At 34.8% G+C, this 22,312-nt stretch overlaps 1 protein-coding gene across 4 annotated transcripts in view; it reads left to right on the plus strand.

Moving 5' to 3' along the window:
* sl (small wing phospholipase C gamma 1) overlaps positions 1-22,312 on the plus strand; it is a 326,005-nt gene that overhangs the window by 119,774 nt on the left and 183,919 nt on the right. For 2 of the 4 annotated variants that reach the window (XM_085809362.1, XM_085809363.1), the window contains exon 15: positions 5,806-5,987. In XM_085809362.1, the coding sequence (XP_085665488.1) occupies positions 5,806-5,987 (182 nt within the window). The remainder of the gene's footprint in view (positions 1-5,805; positions 5,988-22,312) is intronic. The other 2 variants (XM_085809364.1, XM_085809365.1) reach the window with 1 other exon arrangement.

The following is a 22,312-nucleotide window of genomic DNA, read 5'->3' on the forward strand; positions in this document are numbered from 1 at the left end:
TAACAATGAAAGTTTTGTTTTTAGGGAGTCAAAATCCTGGAATCTGCCCAAGAACTCTTTCTTCATATCAGTAATTATTTCATGAAACATAATAAAATGTGTGTAATTTTCTTCTTTCCGCTGCTGACAAAATGGGAAGTGTGCTGTACTATTTGCCTTCAGTGCAGTTTGCATTACATTAAGTTTTTTTTCAAAAGCCTTTAATATATCCATAAAGCTGGGATATATTTTATTTCTGCCTTGTAGTTTCAAGTTTAAAGCATTTAGATGGGATGTTTAATCTGTCAGAAAAACAAGATTTTTTAAAAACTGAATTTCTTTCAATTTTTCTTGATACTCATGCCCAATGTTTTCTTTTTTGAGGAAAGGAAGAATTTCATTCCTCAACTCAAAAAACTGTTGCAGACAATTTCCAGCACTTAGCCAGCACAATGAAATGTCACCATACTCAGCATCCAAATTGTCCATGAATTCAATAAATCCTCCGTGTCTCTGGGCTTTGCCTCCCCTTATTAAATTTACAATGCCTACAACAGTTTTCATTGTCTCTCTGAGCTTTATAATTTTTCCCCAGAGAGCCTCCTGGTGGATAACACAGTGGAAAAACAAACAATCTATTCCTTTTTATTTACACAGTTCTACTAACCCATTTCTATGACCAACCATTGCTTTAGCTCCATCTGTTGCAGTGCCAGAGCACTTCAAGAAACCTCCATATTTAGAAATTGTATAATTCAGTGCATTGAATATATCAATATCTTTTGTGCTAGTTTCTTATGATTTTAATTCCAATAGTTCTTCATGAATTTCAAATTATTCATTTATTGTTTTGACAAAGATAAGGAGCTGGCTGATGTCAGCTATATCTGTGCTAACATCTAGAGCTAGAGAGTAAAATTCACATTTTCCCAAAATGCCCTTGAGAGTATCTGAAACTTCACTACCCATATCATTAATTCTACTTACTGTCTGATGGGACAAGGACACTGTTTCAAAATTTCTAGCTGTCTTTTTTGTCCAAACAAAGATGCCATTTTTATAGCACATCTTTTAACAAACTCGAACCAGCAGCATTTGAAGGTTGCTAAAAGATACTCTCCTGTCTAGTTAGTTTCACCGTCAAATATTTAAGCACCCAACTCCTGACACGTCCCTGGTATTAGTTGTATTTTTATTTATGGAAGCTGGTGGTATAATGTCTACTCAAATTATACTCTTCTGAAACACTTAAGACTTCAGAATAGATAACGTACTGTGGTTTTCCGTTATATTGAACAAAAAAGTAGCTTTCCTGCTGCTTGGATTGAAATTGTCATTTCTTATTTTCAGCCCCTTGTTTCTTTAGTTCCGTTATTTTAGGTAATACTGCATGAAAGTGAAAGGGGAAGCATGTACGCTATGGAGTATAACGGTCATAGAGTGAAGCTTATCATCAAAGTCACATGACTATTCTCAACTTCACGCACAAGACTGCACTAGGATCCACCAACCACCAACAGCTTTCTCCGTGATCCATTGGCGAACTGAATCACATGGCATGTAACCCTGCATACTCCGAACTGACTGACGAAAATCCATCATTCAAAATTGACTGCTAGCTGAACATCACTGCTGCACATTTTCTCCTGGTAACAAATAGATGTTGTTTGACTTCTAAATTAATAAGTTACCCCCTTTTCCTTTTACGCCTCCATGCTTCCGTTCTCACAATCGTCACCACGCCACAATTCTAGCAAATCAAGTGCCAATAAAGGCAATATTCCAAAAGATCTGATAAGATCCAGCTTGCCGGATAAATCAGATTTAATCCAATATTGCTACTGCCTTATTATTGAGGTGGTCATTTCAGGAGAAATGAAGATTGTAACGTGTTGCTGCTTTAGGAATGAAAGAAATTGCTGTCTGATGGACAGCTTTGCAATGTCAGCGGTTTCCCTTTAGATCTGCTTTTTGTATTCTCTCCAGCGCAAGTTCACCAGTAGCTTGTATTTTAACAACTGTTTTACACTTTGTTTTTCACATATACAATTTATTGTGTTTATTATTATGTAAAGCAGTAAGAAGGGCCTTTTGTTTTTCTAAATGTTTAACTGACATTTTTTTCCAGTAAGAAGGGCGAGTGCCAACAAAATGAATAAGAGGCCCGCGGGTTGGATCACGCTGCTTTAGGATGTTTTAAGGATAAATACATAAAAACATCCTTCCTGCTATGATACAAGAATTCCCTCCCCACAGATTTAATTATCATACCCAGTAAAGACCCTTTTTTAATTTTTTGTAAATATAGATTGTAATATATAATTTTATTCAGGAAGAAAAAGCCATTAAACAATTTTATTATTTGATGCACCTTAAAGCCCTTATTTCAATTTCAGCTCCCTTGGTCTTCTTAAGGAACCCCTTTTAACTTTTTGATAAATGAGATAGTAATATGCAATTTTGCCCAGGAAGAATATCTTCAATAGAGGTAAAGTACTAATGCACCTTGAAGCCCTTTCTTGGGGGGTGGGGGATCAGGCCCATAGGCCCTGTGGGATCTGTCAGTTTTTTTGCTTCCATAGATAAATGTTTTGTGCATGAAACTAACCTTAGAAATATTTCCCCCCTCTTTCACCAACTGTGAAGACTTATTTCCAGAACCACCTACTTGTATCCTTATCCAGGAGAAAAATTTATTGTGTTCCTTAGTCTTTTGTCTGAAATTAACAAAGACGATCCCCTAAAGCATAAAGGCATGCTTTCAAATCAGCAGATTTTCCATTCCACTACCAGGTGAAAAGAGACAGACCTAAAATGCATTTTTATTTCCCATGTTTCCAAGTGAGCTTCCCTTTTGTGTGATCTTATTACAATCCCGCTGTAGAGATAGCAGGACAAAATTAGCCATCAATCACCTCTTTTCATATTCACTGCATTCTAGGGTTTTGGAAAACATGAAGCAACAGGTGTCTTTCATGGCTAACATGCCACATATAACCCACGTAATTGTGTAATGTTTGATGCTAGATGACAATTACAAAATCGATGAGTTTATCGTGGGAGAAATGCTGAAGTGGTAAAATTAAAATTTTAACTAAACAGAGATTAATGGAAATGTGACTGGAGTAAGCAAAATATAAAAAGAAACTAAAATACTTTTATTATAGCTTAGGGTCATTAAACTCCCTAGCCTCTCATGAACATATTATTTAACCTTAAACAACTTGTAAATTTGTGATAAACAACTGTATCATATTATATCATGAACAGTTATAATATAAATAAATTATGTCGCCCCAAAAAACTAGGGAAGGAGAACCCTGTTGCTACCATCTGTTGGCAAGGTACCCTCTCTATGGGCACTGGTAATATTTTATATACTGGTATTGAAATTGTATAAATAATATTTTCTAATTATTAGTCTAGATTAAAATGAAATAAGAGTATAATGGTTCAGTATGTGCATGTCATATATTTGAAGATTTTAAATTTTTTCCTCCCTTCGAGTAGAATTTATGAATCTTCTAACTTGATACCTTTGAGCCTGGTATATTAATTTCAATACTGCAAAATATTGAGCATTCGTAGGATAATGCTTCCATTTAGAATGGAAAGGAAACACTAGGAACTCAAGATTACAACTTTCAATGTAGAAAAATTAGCATTTTTTAGGAGGTTAAAAACTGACAAACTTCTTGTATGTATTATATACTGGTGCCCTTTAAAGAGTTAAAGGTGTAAGTAGAACTGTTAGAAATTTTACCAGACAAAATATGTTTGAATTATATCTAAGTGATGATATTTTTAAAGATATTGCAATGGAAGTCTCGTAAGTCATTTTAATTTAGTTATTTCCCTTTTCCATCATAAAAATAGGAACTGCTTTAACAAATTGCTCTTAGCTGCATCATTTTAAAATTAATTCTTGCCACATAAGGTTCTTCATGCAGGTAATTACATATCGCTTCAGCCAATACTAATTTCAAATTTGAGAACCAAACTTAAAATTAGTCAGTGGGACTGAAATTAAATCATACTGAATCAAGCTTTCTTCTTCAACATGTCGCATTCTCTTTCTCTTACTTTCCTAATGCCTACCTGCTAATGCCTATCTGCTAATGCCTGTCTGTCTTCATATATATTTCTTCGCATACAAAAATCTAAAAAGTACTATTGTAGTTCTACAGGAACAGGTGCACTTTTCTGCATCAAAGCATTTGTCACAGTGACTGCCGAAAGTATGCCGGACGAAAACATCCAGGAGAACACACACGAAGCAAAAACACGTGGAAGAAAAGAAAGCAAAGGAAAAAACATTGCAGTTCTAAAACATTGTGGCATAAAATATCGTTATTGAAAATAAAGCAGTTAAAAAATCAGTTTTTAAAACGTTGTAAAAAATAAAGCACTTACAAATCATCGCAGGCATGTGTTTTTTAGACTTTGAAAGTTGCAAATACTAATTCGCTTAATGATTTGTAAGCGCAAGTAAGAAAGAGTTCATATTTTTGGATTAATTAATAGTTTTTTTTTTTTTTTTTTCTAAAACAGTAGAAGAAAACGTTAGCATTCAAAAGCTGAAAATGAGTAGAAAAATGTGCTAGTTATGGGTACGTACATATGAATGCTACATATGAGTATGTAATTAATGCTATATAGTTAACAGAATTTTTAATTTGTATACTTAACTATTAAGAGTCATTAATTAATCTCTTTTCTCAAGTTGTATTCCATTCTAAAGTTTTCTAAAGTTTCTACTCCATTCAATGAACTAATTTGTTATATTTTTATTTTGCACATCTAAACAATAACATTCAAAACATGTAAACATTCAAAAGTAATGATCTTCACATCAGGACTTTTACATTAAAATATAACATTTCTGATAATGTTGAAGTAGACTCAATTTGTTGGTTCAAAGACACTGAAAATGTATTTCTGACCCTCCAAATGTTACAGGTTTGGTCCTGAAACTCTGAAATTCTCCAAAATGCAATGAAAAATGGCATTTTTTTAATTACAATTGAAACCCTTTCCCTTTGTACTTTGATTCCCCCCTTTTTTTTCAATATATATATATATAACCTCAAATCAGAGCCATCTGGAGCTGGCAGAAATTTTCAAATGTAATGAATTGGAAAGCCATCTATAAAGAACTTGACATTCGTAATGCATGGAGGGTTAAAAACTGGTTACAATTAAGACTCTACTAAAGAGCTTGATGAAGGGAACAAAAATAAGCATAATTGTTGTTCATATTATTCACATTGTGATTCTCCTAATTTAAATATCTGAAATAAAATTTTCTGTTAAACATTTTAAAAGATTTCTTCTACAGATCGGATGAGTAATTATTTAACATTTCAATCATACTGAGCTGTAAAAATAACGTGGATGACATTTGTCATTCTTGTACACACCAATAAATTTTTAATTAGTGTGTTCAAGGATATGTCTACTTGAGGTTTAATAATCAGAATTTAAATCGATCTGGTTGAAAGAAAGTGAATATAATTGAAATGCAGATGATTTTCTAGAGTAGTTTAGCTTTTAAGAAGCAATATCTGAATTTTGATAATGCTACCTAATGTACATTTAAATAAAAAATTCTGTTTCTCGAAGCACCACTGTTTTGATTTATTAAATAAAAATCTTTTTCTTAACATAATCCAGTCATGTTCCAATAAAATAGAATTATTAGACAACACATATTTGTATTAAATGATTTTATGTGTTATTTGCATATTGCATCAGTTTAACTAAAAAATTAATTTTAAGACAATCTGCAACCTATTCTTGTTATCTCAACTAAATTGAAATATATAGTATTCATTTCAGGGTGTTCCAAGTGACGAACTTCACTTTGGTGAAAAATGGTTTCATGGGAAACTTCCGCATGGTCGCAACCAAGCAGAAGAACTTCTGAATCAGTATTCATTTTTAGGTGATGGCACATTTCTTGTTAGAGAAAGTGAGACGTTTGTTGGCGATTATTCTTTATCATTTTGGTGAGTGTTTAATTTTATGCAATAGAAATGACAGTTGGTTTAAAAGCTTAGTTCTCTTTACTATTAGTTGAAAGTACTATAGCATGTAGTTTTGATGTCATCTGTATTTGATTCATATGCAACATCAAGTATGCCTGCTATTCCATAGTTTGGTTTTTCATTTGTTCATCCAAATGTTAATAATTTATGTTTGTTCTTTCTTTCGATTGAGAAAGATACTCTAACAGTCTCTTCTTAGAAAGGATTAACCCCTTAACTGCCGCGGGCGTATATATACGCCTTGCTCAGCCGATGCGTTAACTGGCCCAGATGCGCAGCCGATGCGTTAACTTTGCGAATAATTTTATGTGTAGCAGCGCAAAGCAAATGATAGCAGTTTGGAAGGATGTATATATACGCCTGGGGCAGTTAACGCATCGGCTGCGCAAGGCGTATATATACACCCACGGCAGTTAAGGGGTTAATGACATATTTTGAAATAATATGACGTTTGTTGCTTAGTTACAGTAATAATGATTCCTTTTTAAAACTTAGTGTGACTTTTAAAGTGAATAAATATACTATGCTGTGCATCTTGCTTAGCGTAGAATAATTTCTATGTTGTAACTTCTCAAGAGAAGTAACACAGAAGATTCTTATACTTGTAAACTAAATATAGACACTTTTATTAACTTAGAAGTTTTAGATAAGTTACTTACAAACTATTTTTGTCTATGTTATAACATGTCTTGTTATGGATACATACAAAATAAAAACCCAATTCTAAAACTGATAGCAATGAATATTAATATGTAACATCTCCCATCTTTTGTCTTGTACATCGTATTACAAAACAAAACTGTTGTACTCCTTAAAAACTTTAATCTAACATTGACATTTTAATCAATATTCATAAGGGTAGTACTTATAAATTCAGTCTTTTGGGTTGCTTTACCTGGCGTCCACTTTGAGTATGTATTATTTCAGGATTTGAAACAATTCTATCACTGTGTAATGTCAAGTCTGAAGGATATGGTTTTGAACTATCACAACTGGGTAAAGTATCTCCTCCTTTCCATTTAGGGCGTAATCTGGGTCCTAAGCTTCCAGCTTTGTCAGGGATATAACTACTGAAGGAGACCGATAATTAATTATGTTTGCCAATTTCATTCGAGCTACTTGCTGTTTCCCCATCTTCTCCTGTAAAATAGTTCCATTATTATAGCTGAAGGCCAGTTAATTCTTTCGGAACTATCAGATTTCACAAGCACATCTCCTACTTGAATATTACCTCTTGCCTTAATGGTCAGATCCCTTACAAGTTCAGACAGATATTCTTTCTGGAATCTCTTTCAAAAAACAATCTTGAACATTTTTCAAGTACTATAGCCTTTTCTTTAAATGACTTCCATCGATTGTGTCAAATTCAATAGTATAATAATTTGTAGAATTTGGAATTTCGCATAGGAAATGTGCCAATGTTAATGGTGATGGTTCCTTGGGATTGTGCAAAAAATAAGTTAAAGGTCTTGATTATATTCTCACAATTACATAGAACTGTTGACATTGCCTCATAATTTATACACTAGCTCTGCCAAGGATTCTTTTCACCAGATCTTTCATACTGCATATCTTACGTTTCCACCAATCACCATATCCCAATATATTTCATGGGTTCAAATTGCCAGGGTTGCCACGCTACCTGGAAAACCGAAAATGTCAGGGAATTCGAAAATTGACCAAAAAATTCAGGGAATTTAAATATTTTAGTCAAAATCTGGAAAAGTCAGGGAATTTCATACAGCGATCCCCCCCCTCCCAAAAAGCGAGTTTTGCGCCGATGTTGGAAGCGATCACTTTCTTGGCGAATGTGTATCCTGTGAGCATCATTCGGACAGCTGGCATAGAGCCAATTTTCGCAGCTCCAATTAGATTGTCTTTTAGAAAGGCAAAGCAAGTTTCCAGCAGCTTTGCTTTCCAGTAACCTAGAAAATCGCATGCGCATGTGCAGTGCATGTTGAACTAAACAAAATACTTACTCTCGTATAAAACAAAATCGGTTTAATCCTAGTATACGGTACCATGGAGGTAAGAATCAAAGAATATGTATTGTTAAGAAGGAAAAACTTCTCTGCAACAGGAGTTTCTGTCGTGCGAAATATCTGTCACCAAAGCTCGAAGCCTGTGTTGGAGTTCGAAGGTCACTTTATCAAGATTTCGTAAAATGAATATCGTTCAAAATTTCGTTAAACTTTAAAGGAAAAGAAAATATTTTTTTCTCGTAAGTAAATTCATTAATGGATTAGTTATTTTGAGGGGGAAAAAAAAACATATGAAAATCCGTGTTGAAATTATTGCGAAAAATAAAAAAAAGAAACGTTTTGTCAAAGAACGTTTCTTCTTAACAACAGTTCCTCAATTTCCTGTACACATTGCGGAGAGGGAAATTTTGGCAGCCAGGTTCCGTCGCCAAATCCCTTGGCGAATTTTCCCTCCACTTTTTAGCGCCGTAATAGCATTACGTCTACGCAATCTTTCCTTCTTTACATAGATGTTCTTTGGTTAGAATAACCTCCATGTATTCTGTGCTAATCTCCATGTACGGTACACACGGGATTTGGCGACATTATGCTGAGCAGTAAAACGGGTTATTTTGGTTTTGGCGACAATTTTCAAAATCGTGCCAAGGCCTTAGCGTATACTAGAATTTTACCCCAAAATGTTTTAAACCTTTTTTTTTTTTTTCCTTTTTAATAAATGCCCTATTTGTCATTTTGCAGTAAAATAAAAAAATAGTAATCAGTCATCTAGGCTAGCCATTTAATATAACTATATTTGCTAAAATGTCGTTGATTATTCTAATTCAATTTTTAAGTAGTTATCTTTATTTTTATGTTATTCGTATAATTTAATGTTGCTTCTTCCCTCTAAATTTATTTATTATTGGTAAATAATACTTTCAAATTTCAGAAATTTTTCTCTGGCATAATCCTGAAATTAATTCTAGCAGTATGATGGCATACCATCACAAAATTTAATGCGCATATTTTTTGCTTATGTATGCTGCTAAATAATTATAAAATACCTGAATTTATTTAAAAATATCATTAGATTTCTTTTTTTTGTTTAGCTGCAAAATATCTGTCAAAAAAAAAAAAGACTTTTTTTAATCCAGATTGGGCAGATTCTAATCTCAATCTTCAGTGGAGAAAACAACTCATATTAAAGTTATAATAGTAATGCTTTGGGAATTATATATATATTATAAGTCATACATAATTGGCAAATTTGTGTGTTTTCAAGTAATACCATAATTAATTTACCTCTTAGCGCAGCTAACGTGTATTACGTGGATAGACTGGAATTTTCTTAAAACACACCTGGAATGCCACTCAAACAGGCAACTCAAAATAAAATGCAATTATTGCATTTTATTTTCTTCTCTTCTACTGACCATTCATTACATTTCTTTAGAAGATCTTTCGTTAGTGATTCATCCCAACCAAGTTTCCTTTTGCAGGTTTTTTGTAACAAGAGCTTTGGCAACAGCATTGCTGGACATGCAAAACTGATACAACCTGCTTGTAGCTGTGTTAAATTTTAGGTCTTCTGTTTGATAGTTTGCTAAAGTTAAATGATGTGAAATACTCACATTTAGCAAGAAAGGGCTTGTAATGCCAAACACTGCACGTCAGAGTGTATGTTCCTTTAATTTTCCAGGAGCCTTTCACCATAAAACATCTCAATATCCTATTTGTACACAAAGCTGCAGGATAGCTTCTTTGATATCTGCTATTACTGCTACAGCATGCAATCGGAATCTGTTTAATAGTGCGGGAACCAGTTGTATAAGACTAGGTCCTATACTCAGACAATCATTTAAGAAACCACAACCAGCAACCTTTACCGAGGTACCGAATACAGGGCATATCTTTGTGGTTGTACTTGATACCGGTCTATGAGGTAAATGAACTGTACTTTCGATAGCAGATAACTCTACTTCTTCTATTATGCCTTCTTTCGGTCACTGGAAAAAAAAAATTCATTATATTTATCAAAGATATCTTCTATTCATAACCATGTAGTGACAGATTGCAGCCTCATTTCAGCTACGTCATAGTTATCATGGAGAGGAGGATGCCCCACTATCCAAGATAAAGCCACCTCATATTTATTATCACTGTTAGGAGTTAAAGTTTCATTGAAATGCAATAAAATTTCATCTTCTAATACTTTTGTGCTTTTCTGTTCAGTCAGATCTTGGAGGCCCAAAGTTTCTTAACTCTCGCACATCTTTCATCTGAAAATATTTTAGGCACAGTGTTAACAACTCTTTTTGAGACCTACAATGGTCCAGCCAAGCAAGGTCTCTAGAGCTGAAACTCCTGATAATAATACCTGAATTCTGCAAGTTAAAATCCTCCCTAAAATATCCGTGCCAAGGAGAATTCATATTGGTGGTGCATTATCGCCAGCATCTGTTAAGTTAAAAAAAAAAAAAAAAAAAAAAAAAAAAAAAAAAAAGTGCTTGTGGGAAAACTTTTCATCTAAACTTTTTCTGTACCTGTAGGAGAAAGTTTCCGTTCCTTAATTAAATCCTTTTCGATGTACGATAGATGTGAGGGATCATCGAACAGAGCCTGTACTGTAACATGGCTTCCTTTATGGCAAACTTTAATCAAGACTGTCTTTAGATAGATTTACCATAGAGAGGATTCTTCTGTAAACAATGAAGTGCATTAGCTTTCTGTAGAAGTTGCTTGGAAAGTGGATAGACACTTTCTTCCAGCCTGGACAAAGCAGAGCGTAATCTCGTCACATATTACACGCTGAACAATACTTCTACATGATTTTGTAATGTGCCCTAGCTTAAGATAACTAAGCAACATCTTTTGCATTTGAGATTTCCTCTTATCTAGAGTCTTTCCTACAGTCTTCATAAAAATGTAAGCGATCACAAAAAAAAAAAAAAAAAAAAATTGCATTTGAACTTTTTATGTGTGGTCAAAATAAGAGCTGAAGCAGAAGTGATACTATTTCTTGAAGTATCAACTTCCTTTTCAAACTTGAGTTCCAAAACCTGATAGAGCCAAATTTATATCTTCACCATTAACTTCTTGCCTTAAGCACATCACGAGCTTCTCAAGGGTACCTTGAGTGTTTTCAGCAGCCACATTACTACCATTAGGAAGCTTGGACATTGTATCTTTCCCAAGGTCTCAAAACATCTTGAGGAAGACAAGACTTGACAAGAAAAGACAAGAAATCTGCAAACCTTTTTTTAGATCTTTGTAACGTATCTAAAGCTCTTAAAATGTGATACAAGCTGATCATATAATCAAATCTGTACATTTCCTACCACTTAAAAAGCATTTTCCATTACCATTCATGAACATACACTTGTACTAACAAATCTTCTGTGCCAAATCTTTCTTTCAATAATTCAATTACTGTGGGATAATTCTGAGCCATGGGGGGGGCGGACTCAACTGGCAGCTCGAGACCCAGGAGTACGGTTAACGAACATAATCCGTTCCAAGATTATGTTCGCTATCCGAATTTTCATTAACCGATCACGGATTTGCCATATATGTTAATGGGAATTCGATTAATTCGTTCTGGAGATCCCAAAAATTAAATTTAAAAAAAAAGTCATGTACATACCTGCCAACTTTTGCGAATTTTTTGTAATTTTTACGAAAATGTGTTTGTCTTTACGATTTTATGATCGTAATCTATTTTTTACGATTTTTTTCCTTTTTCAAGTGTTTTTAGTGATTTTTGTCGAAATTTTAGAATTTTTCGCCAATTGCATCGTGTTTTACCGCCAACTACCAACTACTTCAAATCCAGTAACCTGCAGTTTCTCCCAACTCGCCGCTTAACCAGCCAATCCAATGCGCTGAACTTGTTTCTCCCACTCTTTTCTTTGTGGGCGCCAGATTATTTTTTTCAAAAAAACAGTCTTCAATTAGCCGGGAGGAAAGGATTTTCTATCTTTCTTCGGATTTGAACAAAGCATATTGTAGTTTTGTGTTAAGTACCATTAAGATTTTTGAAAGTGTAAATACCCTTCTGCAACCAGCTTCGCCAAAATCTCCCCTGCTTATCCAAATTCTTAATGATCTTTTGAAAGTACTTCATACTAAGTTTGTAAAACCATCCGTTGTGAAAAACAGTGTGTTGATTCGTGTTGCCTATAATAGTTTGGCAAATCAAAAGGATGACAATGATCTTATAATTGGAAATCAAACCAGGGAACTTGTAAATTCTTTGAAAGATCATGAGAAAAAAGAATTTTTTCAATGTGTTAGAAAGTACTTTTCCTCAGCCTGTGATTACATTGTAAGGAAGTTTCCTTTGTAAAATGAAGTTCTTTTAAATGCTGAAGTGGCAAATTTGAAACAAATTGAAAATTCATCTTTTGAAAAGATTTGTTTTTTTATTGATAAATTTCCATTTTTGTTAACAATTAAAGAAAATGAATGCCATAATGATGCTTTAGATGAACTACAGAACCAATTTTCTGCTGCACAGTTTGAAGACTTTGCCAGTTCTGGAGAAGATAGACTTGATGTCCTCGTTGGTACCTTAAAAAGAATAAAAAGAGCTGATGGAACACCAAAATATGATAGACTAGCAAGAGTTTTATGTGCTATTCTTGTAATTCCACACAGTAACGCTGAGTGCGAGAGAGTCTTCAGTGTTGTGAAGAAAAACAAAACTATGGTTCGTTCTTCAATTTTACCAAAAACTCTAGAAAACATTTTAATTGCTAAATGTTATGAGGAAAATAATTGTTATGGCAGGAAATTTTCCAAAGAATTTTTGGCTAAAGCCAAAAAATGCGCTCTAAATTCATTGCAATAATTTTTTTGTGTAACATTAAGTTCTTGTTTTATGTTTCCTAATAAATTTTTTAGTTACTACTTAATTGAGATTTACTAATGTAAGTACAATTTTCTTTTTTCTGTTTGTATAAATTGTTATTTTTTTAATATCAAAGCGTGATATTAATTCTTCGTGTTCTTCTGAATTTTGGAGAAATCTTCTGAATTTTTATCTTTAGAGGTTGGCAGGTATGCATGTACAAATACAATTTCTCAGCTAGTTTTAGGAAATGATTGATGGCAGCGTTGTTGTCGAGATCAGCAACCCTATTGACATCAGCTTGGTTTGGGTGCCATTTTAAGACTGTTGCTCTGACATTCTCCCACTTCTTCAAAAGATCTTTAATGGCAGATGTCGGCATTGCTCCTCTTTCGTCTTCCTCTTTTTCAGAAGGAAACACATTTCGCTGAGTTTCTTGGTGTTCTTCATTCAAGATTTCTTGGAGTTCTTCTGCCGTCAAGTCACCTTCATGTTCCATTATGAGCTCTTCAATGTCATCCTCATTCACCTCCAGTTCCAGATATCTCGCAGTTGTTACAATTTCATCCATAATTTCAGGGGTGTCACCCTGATCACTTCCGTCTCCTTGAACGAGCGATGGACACAGCTTTCGCCGGGCAGAAACCAACTGTCGTTGAGTGATTTCTGACCACGCCTTTTCAGTAAGACAAATAGCTTCGAGAATGTCAAGTTTTTCTATCCAAAACGTTTTAAAGTCATTTTTGAGGAGAGTTGGCATGTTTCAAAACAGCGCATAAGTGTACAATTTCTTGAAATGTTCAGTAACCTCTTCATCCATTGGCTGAATCAGTGAAGTCGTATTCGGAGGTAAAAACTGCACTGTCAGCCAGGGCATGTCTATCAGCAAATTATCTTCAAGGTCCTTTGGGTGTCCTGGTGCATTTTCCAATAGCAGCAATGCTTTCAATGGCAAGACTTTGGTATCAAGGTAGTCAGTCCTTGATGCTTGGGGCACGAACTTCAAATAGCCACTCTTTGAAAAGAACCTTCTTGACCCATGCCCTCTATTTTGATCTCCTTATCACTGGCAGTTTTCTCTTGATTATGGAATTTTTTTTAATGTTCTAGAATTCTCAGAGTGATAAACGAGAAATGGTTTAAGCTTCATATCACCGCTAGCGTTAGCTCCCAAAAGTAGCGTCAATCGGTTATTCATGGGTTTATGCCCAGGAACACTTTTCTCATCTTTCGTGATGTAGGTATGGTTTGGCTTGAGCTTCCAAAACAAACCAGTTACATCACAATTAAATATTTGTTGTGGACAATACCCTTCATTTTCAATGAATTCTTGAAATTTGAGACGGAAATTCTCAGTTTCTTCTTTATTTGCACTAGCAGACTCACCATGCATGACCACATGTTTAATGCCAGATCTCCTTTTAAACTTTGCAAACCAGCCAGTAGTAGCTTTGAATTCTAGATTTTCGGATGACGAACCTGGAGTTTGATCTTTCAATTTCTCAAAAATTTCTCTAGGCTTCTCTTGAATGATGGCCATACTAGTTACATCTCTTTTCATCTCCCGTTCATTTATCCAAACTGAAAGCAAACTCTCCATTTTTTCATGGATGGCACTTCTTTGCTTCTCAGATATAATTTTCGTTACTCCTTTAGCGGCTTTAGTCTTCTTGATGATATCTTTCTTAGCTAGGATTGTGACACTCCACTCATTTTTAGGTCCCATAATATTGTCAAATTTTCAGGTTTTTTTATAAAGCATTTAGAGAAGCACATACGAAAATCACATGGACAGAAACCAACTATGGTACACAATTGACAAAGTGTCGTCGCACACTACCGTACGCGTCGTACGGTGCTGCCTCACTGCTACATAGTATGAATGATGATGTGTCAGCGCACGCGCACATCCATTTTTAGGACAAATTGAGGACTGGTGTTGAGTGTTCCGAGAGCTGAGAGGTTTTTGTTAGAATTTAGCTTTTGTTCGTTGTCTGAACACAAAAATCTTTCCTGAAAGTGTTCATTGTCCGATTTGTTCGCTGTCCGAACTGTTTGTTAACCTATCACCCACTGTATTGGAAATCATCTTCAACTGGCATCTCTTCATCCTCATGAATTCTGGAAAACTGACTCCAAAATCTCCAAAAGGATGTAATATCTCCATTAAATCTCTGAATTTCCAATTTTGGTAACCTATACTTTTGAATACATGGTAAGTGAAATGATCATCATCATCAGAATTATCATTAAAGTTTTCAACCTTTAGCTTAAAAAGAAAATTACTGTTTACTATTGTTTACTATTGTTTTTCGTTGCTCTCACCAAGTAATAATTCAGAAATTGCATGTTGAATACTTTCTAAGTGCTGGAATTTATCATGTAACTGTGAATTTTGTTCGCAATGTCTGAAAACATTCACTTTTGTTTTCCTAATTTCTTTGGCCATAACATTTGTTGTATTTGTAAATGTTGTGCTTGAAGTTTTATTATGTAACTTTAAAGCATCCACAATAAAATATCAAAGCTCATGAGAAACTAAATACACAGATATTTAACTTTAAATTCACATTGTGCCTTGCTTATTTTGCAGTTGCTACAAGTTCTGTTGCAAATGCCACTTAATTTGTGGTAACTCCTCGAGAGAAGTAATACAGAAGATTCTTATAGTCATAAACTAAACATTTTATTTCGTACTAAGACACTTTTGCTAACTGAAACGTTTTAGTCAAGTTACAAAATTTTTTTCTCTATATTATAACACATCTCGTTGTTATGGTTACATACAAAATAAAAAAACCAACTCTAAAACCAATAACAGTGAATATTGATATGGAACACACATTAATAGTTATACATCTTCTGTTACAGTTACAGCTAGCCTGACAGATACCATTCTTTCACGTGCATTATTTGTGACAAATAATTGCTTCTCAAAAATACTCCAAAGTCAATAAGGATTCATTAAAACCAAGTTGTTTAATAAAACACATTTATTACACATAAGCACATTGAAACTCAGTATGTGCATCTTTAAATATCACAAAAAGATGCCTTTTCTTCTTATGAAAGATAGTGATAATGGAACTAATTTCTTCCTATGAAATTAGTTCCATTATCACTGTATACGACTAAAGGTTTCCCTCTCTGAGCAACAAAATGAAGAAAAGCTAGCAGAAATGTCTCTGTTGACATGGATGTTACTATTTAGAGGTGGATGGCACGATACACCGCACAGGTGAAAAGAGCAATCCAAGCTTTTGAGTTATCTCTTAGAATCACTGGGCCAGCAAAGTCCACTCCTGTTATCTGAAATGCAGCAGTGTCTTGAACTCTATCTGCTGGTGGTGGTGCAGTGGGAGGATTATTATCTTTAGCTGAAAATCGTTTGCAAATAATGATCTCAATACATGCTTAACGGCTTTCCATCCGCAGAGAAGCCAGTATTTCTCTCTTAAAGAATTTAAAGTAGCTGAGACAGCAGCATGCCCATTTCTTTAGTCATCGTCTGACACCAAACACATCACAAGTGGATGTTCTCCTGGTAAAATTGCTGGCATTTTAAATTCTTCATGATCATCTCTTCAGAGTACAGCTAATTTCAATCGTATAATTTCAATATCAAGGAATATGTCCAATGTGCAATCGTTTCTCTGCCGTTTTCTCTAATTCACCAATATCAGATACACTGAGATTCCCTCTTTTCTTTTTTTGCTTATGTTGACAATTGTAGACAAATCTCCTTATCCAACCCATGATATTTATTGCTTTTTATAATCCACAAAATGAGAATTTAGCAAAGTGCTCACTCCGGCAGTCAACATAGACGATATAATTTTCTTCCTTCATTCTCTGTTTACTTCCTCTTCACATGTAATACCTTCAGAGACAAGCCACATTTCATCAGGTAGATAGAGCCACAAAGGACCCTCTCACAATTTCAAAGATGCATAATGTTGTGCAGAGGAACTTCTGCTTTAGGCAGATCTGGATTTCTTGTACCGGGAACATATCTCCAGGTCTCTTTAGATGTCAAATCTGATATCTCTTTTACTTTATTATAGACGAAAACACCTCACGAATCTTCTCTTCTTATCCAAGCGAGCACAGTCGTTGAGTCGGTCCAACAGTAAATCTTTTTAACTGGAAGATCTTTTAGTATGCTTGACAAAAGTCATGCAGCGATAGTAGCACCAAGAAGCTCCAATCGTGCAATGCTAGTTCTTTTTCCACGGGGTGAAATTCTTGCTCTAGCCTGTATAAGTTGAATGTACACTGAATGTTCTTTTTCAACATGTCTGTGAGACAGATAATGACAGGGAAAATCTTTTTCACTCAATGGTACTTCCTCTATGATACCTTCTTTCAACCAATCCTGAAATATATTTCCATAGTCTTCATATAAGCCATCAGCTTACAATTTCTTCGATGTAGAATTCAATCTCTTGAGAGATAAGTCATAGTTGTCTAGAAGTAGACGGTGACATCTAATCCATGGAAGACTTACCATAAAAAATGGGACTTAGCAGCTTCCTCAAGTTCGGATTTTGTTTCGGAAGCCAATTTTTAAAATCACTATTAAATGTTGGTAATTTTATCGTGGAACAACGTAACATTGTATTAGGAAATTGCAAAATCGACGCATATCCTATATATAAACCAAAAGTTTTCTGTTCTGACACTTGCAATAATTTATTCATCTTATAATTTAGCTGTCTTCATCTATATAAATATGATTCTGACTCATCAACCTTTTTTTCGATAATTTTTTCATCTATAACTTGTTTAAATAGCTCTTGTTTAAAATCGTTTTCAGCTGAAATCATTAATTTTGATTTCTGTTGAATAACCCTTAATTCTAAAATTTTTTCTTCATCACTTAAATTATTTTCTCTTTGATCAAATTCATTGCACAATTTAGAAAATACTCTAAGATGTTGCTTACATGCTAGTTTTAAAGCTTCCATACTTAAAAATAATGAAAACAAATTGCTTACTTTCAATTGCAGTTCCAATCCTTTCTTGCGGATGCCGGTTCACAAATAATTGCCTCTAAAAAATATTCCAAAGTCAATAACGATTCATTAAAACTCCAAGTTGTTTAATAAAACACATTTATTACATGTAAGCACATTGAAACTCAATATGTGCGTCTCTAAATATGACAAAAGATGCCTTTTCTTATATCTAAAAAACACAGCATAACAAAAAAATCTTTAAAATAAAACAGAATAGAACAGACTTAGCAATATTTTTCTGTTGCGAGCACCTAACTACTAAAAATCGCACTGTTACAAATACATCAAAATGAAATTCAGCATGCATTATTCAAAGGTAAAAATAAAATATAAACAAAATAATAACTTACGTTTGCAACTATTTGAAAGATACAATTTTTCCCAATTGGCATAATCTTCTACACTTTTTTTAAGGTAATTTCTAATGTTTTTAGTGATCAGTATGCTCTGTTTATTATAATTATAATTGAAATGTATAGACCGTATGTATAATTATGTAGATGCCCTAAAACCTGTAAATGCATCATTTTGTAGAATGCTATCCAATGAGATAAATTATCTGAAGCTCTTTAGGTGTGCATAATTGGTCATGCATTTGCAATACTTAGGGAGAAAAGTTGTTCTAAAATTCACCCCATGGGATGTTCTGTAAAGTATTCCAAATATCGTTACAGTAGTCTTTTTGTGTGGAATGAAGTAAATGAATTTTCCTTTAATGCATATTTATCATCTTTTACAATGTGTTTACAGCTGTAATGCTGCAGATGTGGCTCTTTGTTCTGGTGAATGCTTCATCAATTCTTCATCAATTTTGTTCTGGTGAATGCTTCTTCAATTTTTTACTACATTCATTACAACTGTTCTTAAGTAAAGAAAGTCATTGTAAGTCTTATGTAAGTCAACGTTCCAAATCCTGGTAACACAACTTCTGTGTTTTACACATGTTGCATAAGAGCAATAAAAATAATTCTGTGTTTTAATATTGTTGCGTGCGTACGGGTTCGTTACGAAATGAATGCACAACTCCAATAAAAAATGAAGAAAATTTATTATTATCACAACAAATATGATTAAATGTCCTCAAATAATCGTGCAGTATCACAATATATCACAGTAGTATCTTCTAACTACTCAAACATTCAAGAGAACTTAATTCAAAGCAGCTAAAGAAAGCTAATCCGTGAATTCGCTACAATCAACAAGAGCAGTTTTTTAACCCCTTTGCGCCGACTGTCACGTATACGTGCCAGCAACGAACACACTTACCTACCGGCCGACACGCAGGCGTGCCAGAGCATTTTTGCGTTTACTACTGACTGTCACGTATTTGTGCCAGTATCCTGGAACGTTTTTCAAACTATAATTTCTGCCACAAGATGGCACTGTATGTCCATATGGTTTCAGATACATGTACATTAGACCTTCTACTCGAAATGAGAGAAGCATGACACATACACGTGTTTTTGATTATATAAACAAATTGGGAACTAAATGTTTCCGAATGGCGTGATTTATGACGTCTCTTTAAATCGCACTTTATTCGCACATGGTAGTTGTTTATTGTAAGTAGAAGTTTTATATGCGCTAAAGCGTTGAGTATTTTGGTTTACAGTTCAGTTTTTAGAAAATAATTAGATCTTGTTAGACGTGAATTCTTTCTGTTTTTACCGTTTCAATGTCGAAGCGTCGAAAATGTTTAACAGAGCATGAAATAGCAGAAATGATGCAAAATATTTCAGATATTGATTCTGAAATTCTGATATTCTGATATTGATTCTGAAAGATTAACTGAAAGACATTTTCCAAAACTTTGTTCAGAAGAGACTGATAAGTAAATGAGACAACGATGCTTCATTTGTTCACATTCCCGGAAAAATCCTCCAAAACGGCAAATGAGTTATTACGAGTTCAAGGAATGTAATGTAGGACTGTGTGTATATCCCTGTTTTCAAATTTTTCATACTAAAAGAGAATTTTAAGTAATATATTTAGTTTTCAGATTATAATGTTAAAAGTCATAAAATGGTGAGTAATTAAAATAAAATGTGTAAAATAGGCATTTAAACAAGAAATAAGGTAATTAAAGTATATATATAAAAATATCTATAAAGCATAAGCCGTTTAAATACTCTATAGAGCATTATTAAACAATGCATTGATACTTTGGAAATTTCTTGGATTTAGGCTTAGTAGCAAAAAAGCCCCCGGCCCTGGAGAGACGCTCGCGGAAGACACTGCCAGCCTCTGCAATAAGCGCGCGTTTTCGCTACCCGGCTCGAAGGGGTTAAACAAACTCTTAAAACAACAACAAACTCATCGAATTGAGAGGTTTTCCTCCTATTTATAAGATTTTAAATCGTGCACGAGAATTTTCTGGAATTTTCTCGAAATCAAAAAGAGATATTTATTAAATGTTAAATGCATGCGCTCTTGTTTTTTTCAATTTTCCGGCTTAGCTTTCTTTTAATATTCATCACAGCGCTCCACTGCGCAGAAAATAAAACTATTTAATTTACAATTCAACTAACATTAATTATTTAAATGCCAAATTCGTAACAATACTTTAGTAATCTGAGAAAATGTGTCAGCAACTTACAACTGTGGCATAAATGCAATAATAAGCATTACATTACAATATTAAACAACATGAACAATAAATGCAATAAATAAAACAAATCAAATGCTATCAAATACAAATCAAATACAAATCAAATAGTAAATACGCATTTAGAAACAAAAAGGACCATGGTCTTACACTATTTACAATTATTTACATTGCGTACTATGGCCATAGTAATGAGCTAACCTGTCGTAATGGACGAGTAACTAAATTTAGAGTTCAAAGACTTACGAATCCGAACCACGACGTCATTCAGACTGTTTAGGACTGTGTATGGATCGTCCCAAGGTGACTGTAATTTCGGGCAGAGTCCTCTTCGTCGAACTGGGTTCCACAACCACACCTTGTCTCCTTTGAATCTATGTCCAGTAGCTTTCGTGTTGTATCTGCTCTTCACTTTCTCCTTTGCCAAGTTGACTCGCTTTCGTGCGGAACGGTGCATCTCTTCAAACCAGGCCTGGACATCTTGGATGTATTCCTCAGGCGCTGAAGGTGCAACCTTAGGGACACCAAACAGGCGGTCACAAGGCAGATGAGGGTCTCGACCGAAGAGCATCTGGGGTGGAGAACAGTTGGTAGTCTTGCGTTTCTTTTCTACCCTAGCATGATTTCGGCAGTTTCCCGAGCTGGGACTCATTTTGGCAGTTTCACATGGGACGTCGGCGTTTCCAGGTGATGAACCCTTTTGAGTATGGATAGTCATGTCCTCAGATGCTGAGAACAGCTTGTTGTTTTTGAAGTCTAAGGAAAAATTGTATTTCCTTAAAAAGTCCAATCCAAGTATGCATGTATCTGTGATATCCGCTACATAAGCAGTGTGATGGTAGACGGCACTTCCAAACGTGATGTTCACATTTAATTTCCCAGCTATGTCGATCTTATCACCAGATGCAGTCTGAAGGGTAACACAGGAGGGCGTCCAAATAAGTTTATCTTTAAACTGTTGAGCTAAATCTCTCCGAATGATGGTAACATTAGCTCCTGTGTCAGTGATCATATTGCAAGGAACTCCATCGATGTGCCCATTGATGGACAGTCCGTTACTGTTGCCGCTCACTGTTGAAATCTTGAGTGCTTTAAAACAAGGTTTTTCGTTCTCTGGCAACCTCCGTTCCTCGATATGGCCATTCATTTGTTTCCTGCGTCGTTGCTGGGAAATGATCTTATTTTCCGTAACCTGGGGTGTTCTGCAATTCTTCCGTACATGGCCTTCAGCTCCACAGTACCAGCACTTTGGTTTCTTGTCACACCTTTTCCTCCCATGGCATTTAGTTGTCTGTTTAACCTGTCTCTCTTATTTTCCGTGCTCTGGGGTGTTCTGCAGTTCCTTCGTATGTGGCCTTCAACACCGCAGTTGCAGCACTTTAGGGTTGGTTTCTTCTCACCAGTATTCCGTCTTAAGGCATTCACTGGTCTTATTAAATCACCCGCTTTATTATCCGTGCCCTGGGGTGTTCTGCAATGCTGTCGTATGTGCCCTTCAATACCACATTTCCAACATCTTAGAGACATTTTGTTCTCACTCCTACTCCCTATCAAAGCATTGACTTCTCTGGCTAATTCATCTAAACAAGCCATCAGTTGGACCCCTGGCTCATATACTCGCACAGCTCTGACTGGGTAGTGATCTCTACGAGTTTCTTGCTGAGCTGCCTTGAATTTCAAGGCGTACAACAGAGCACTTTTTAAGTCCTTCACATCTGCCACTCGCAGAGCCTTCTGTATTTCGGGATCCCTGATACCATCAATAAAGTACTGCAGGGACAGGATTTCCTCGTTTCTCTCGGACAGTCCGTAAAGGCGAGGTGGTACAGCCTTTCAACATCTGTGGCGAGTTC

Source organism: Stegodyphus dumicola, chromosome X2 (assembly GCF_044657685.1).
Source record: "Stegodyphus dumicola isolate Sdum_Otavi_A_Nest chromosome X2, ASM4465768v1".
Classification (NCBI taxonomy): Eukaryota; Metazoa; Arthropoda; class Arachnida; order Araneae; family Eresidae; genus Stegodyphus; species Stegodyphus dumicola.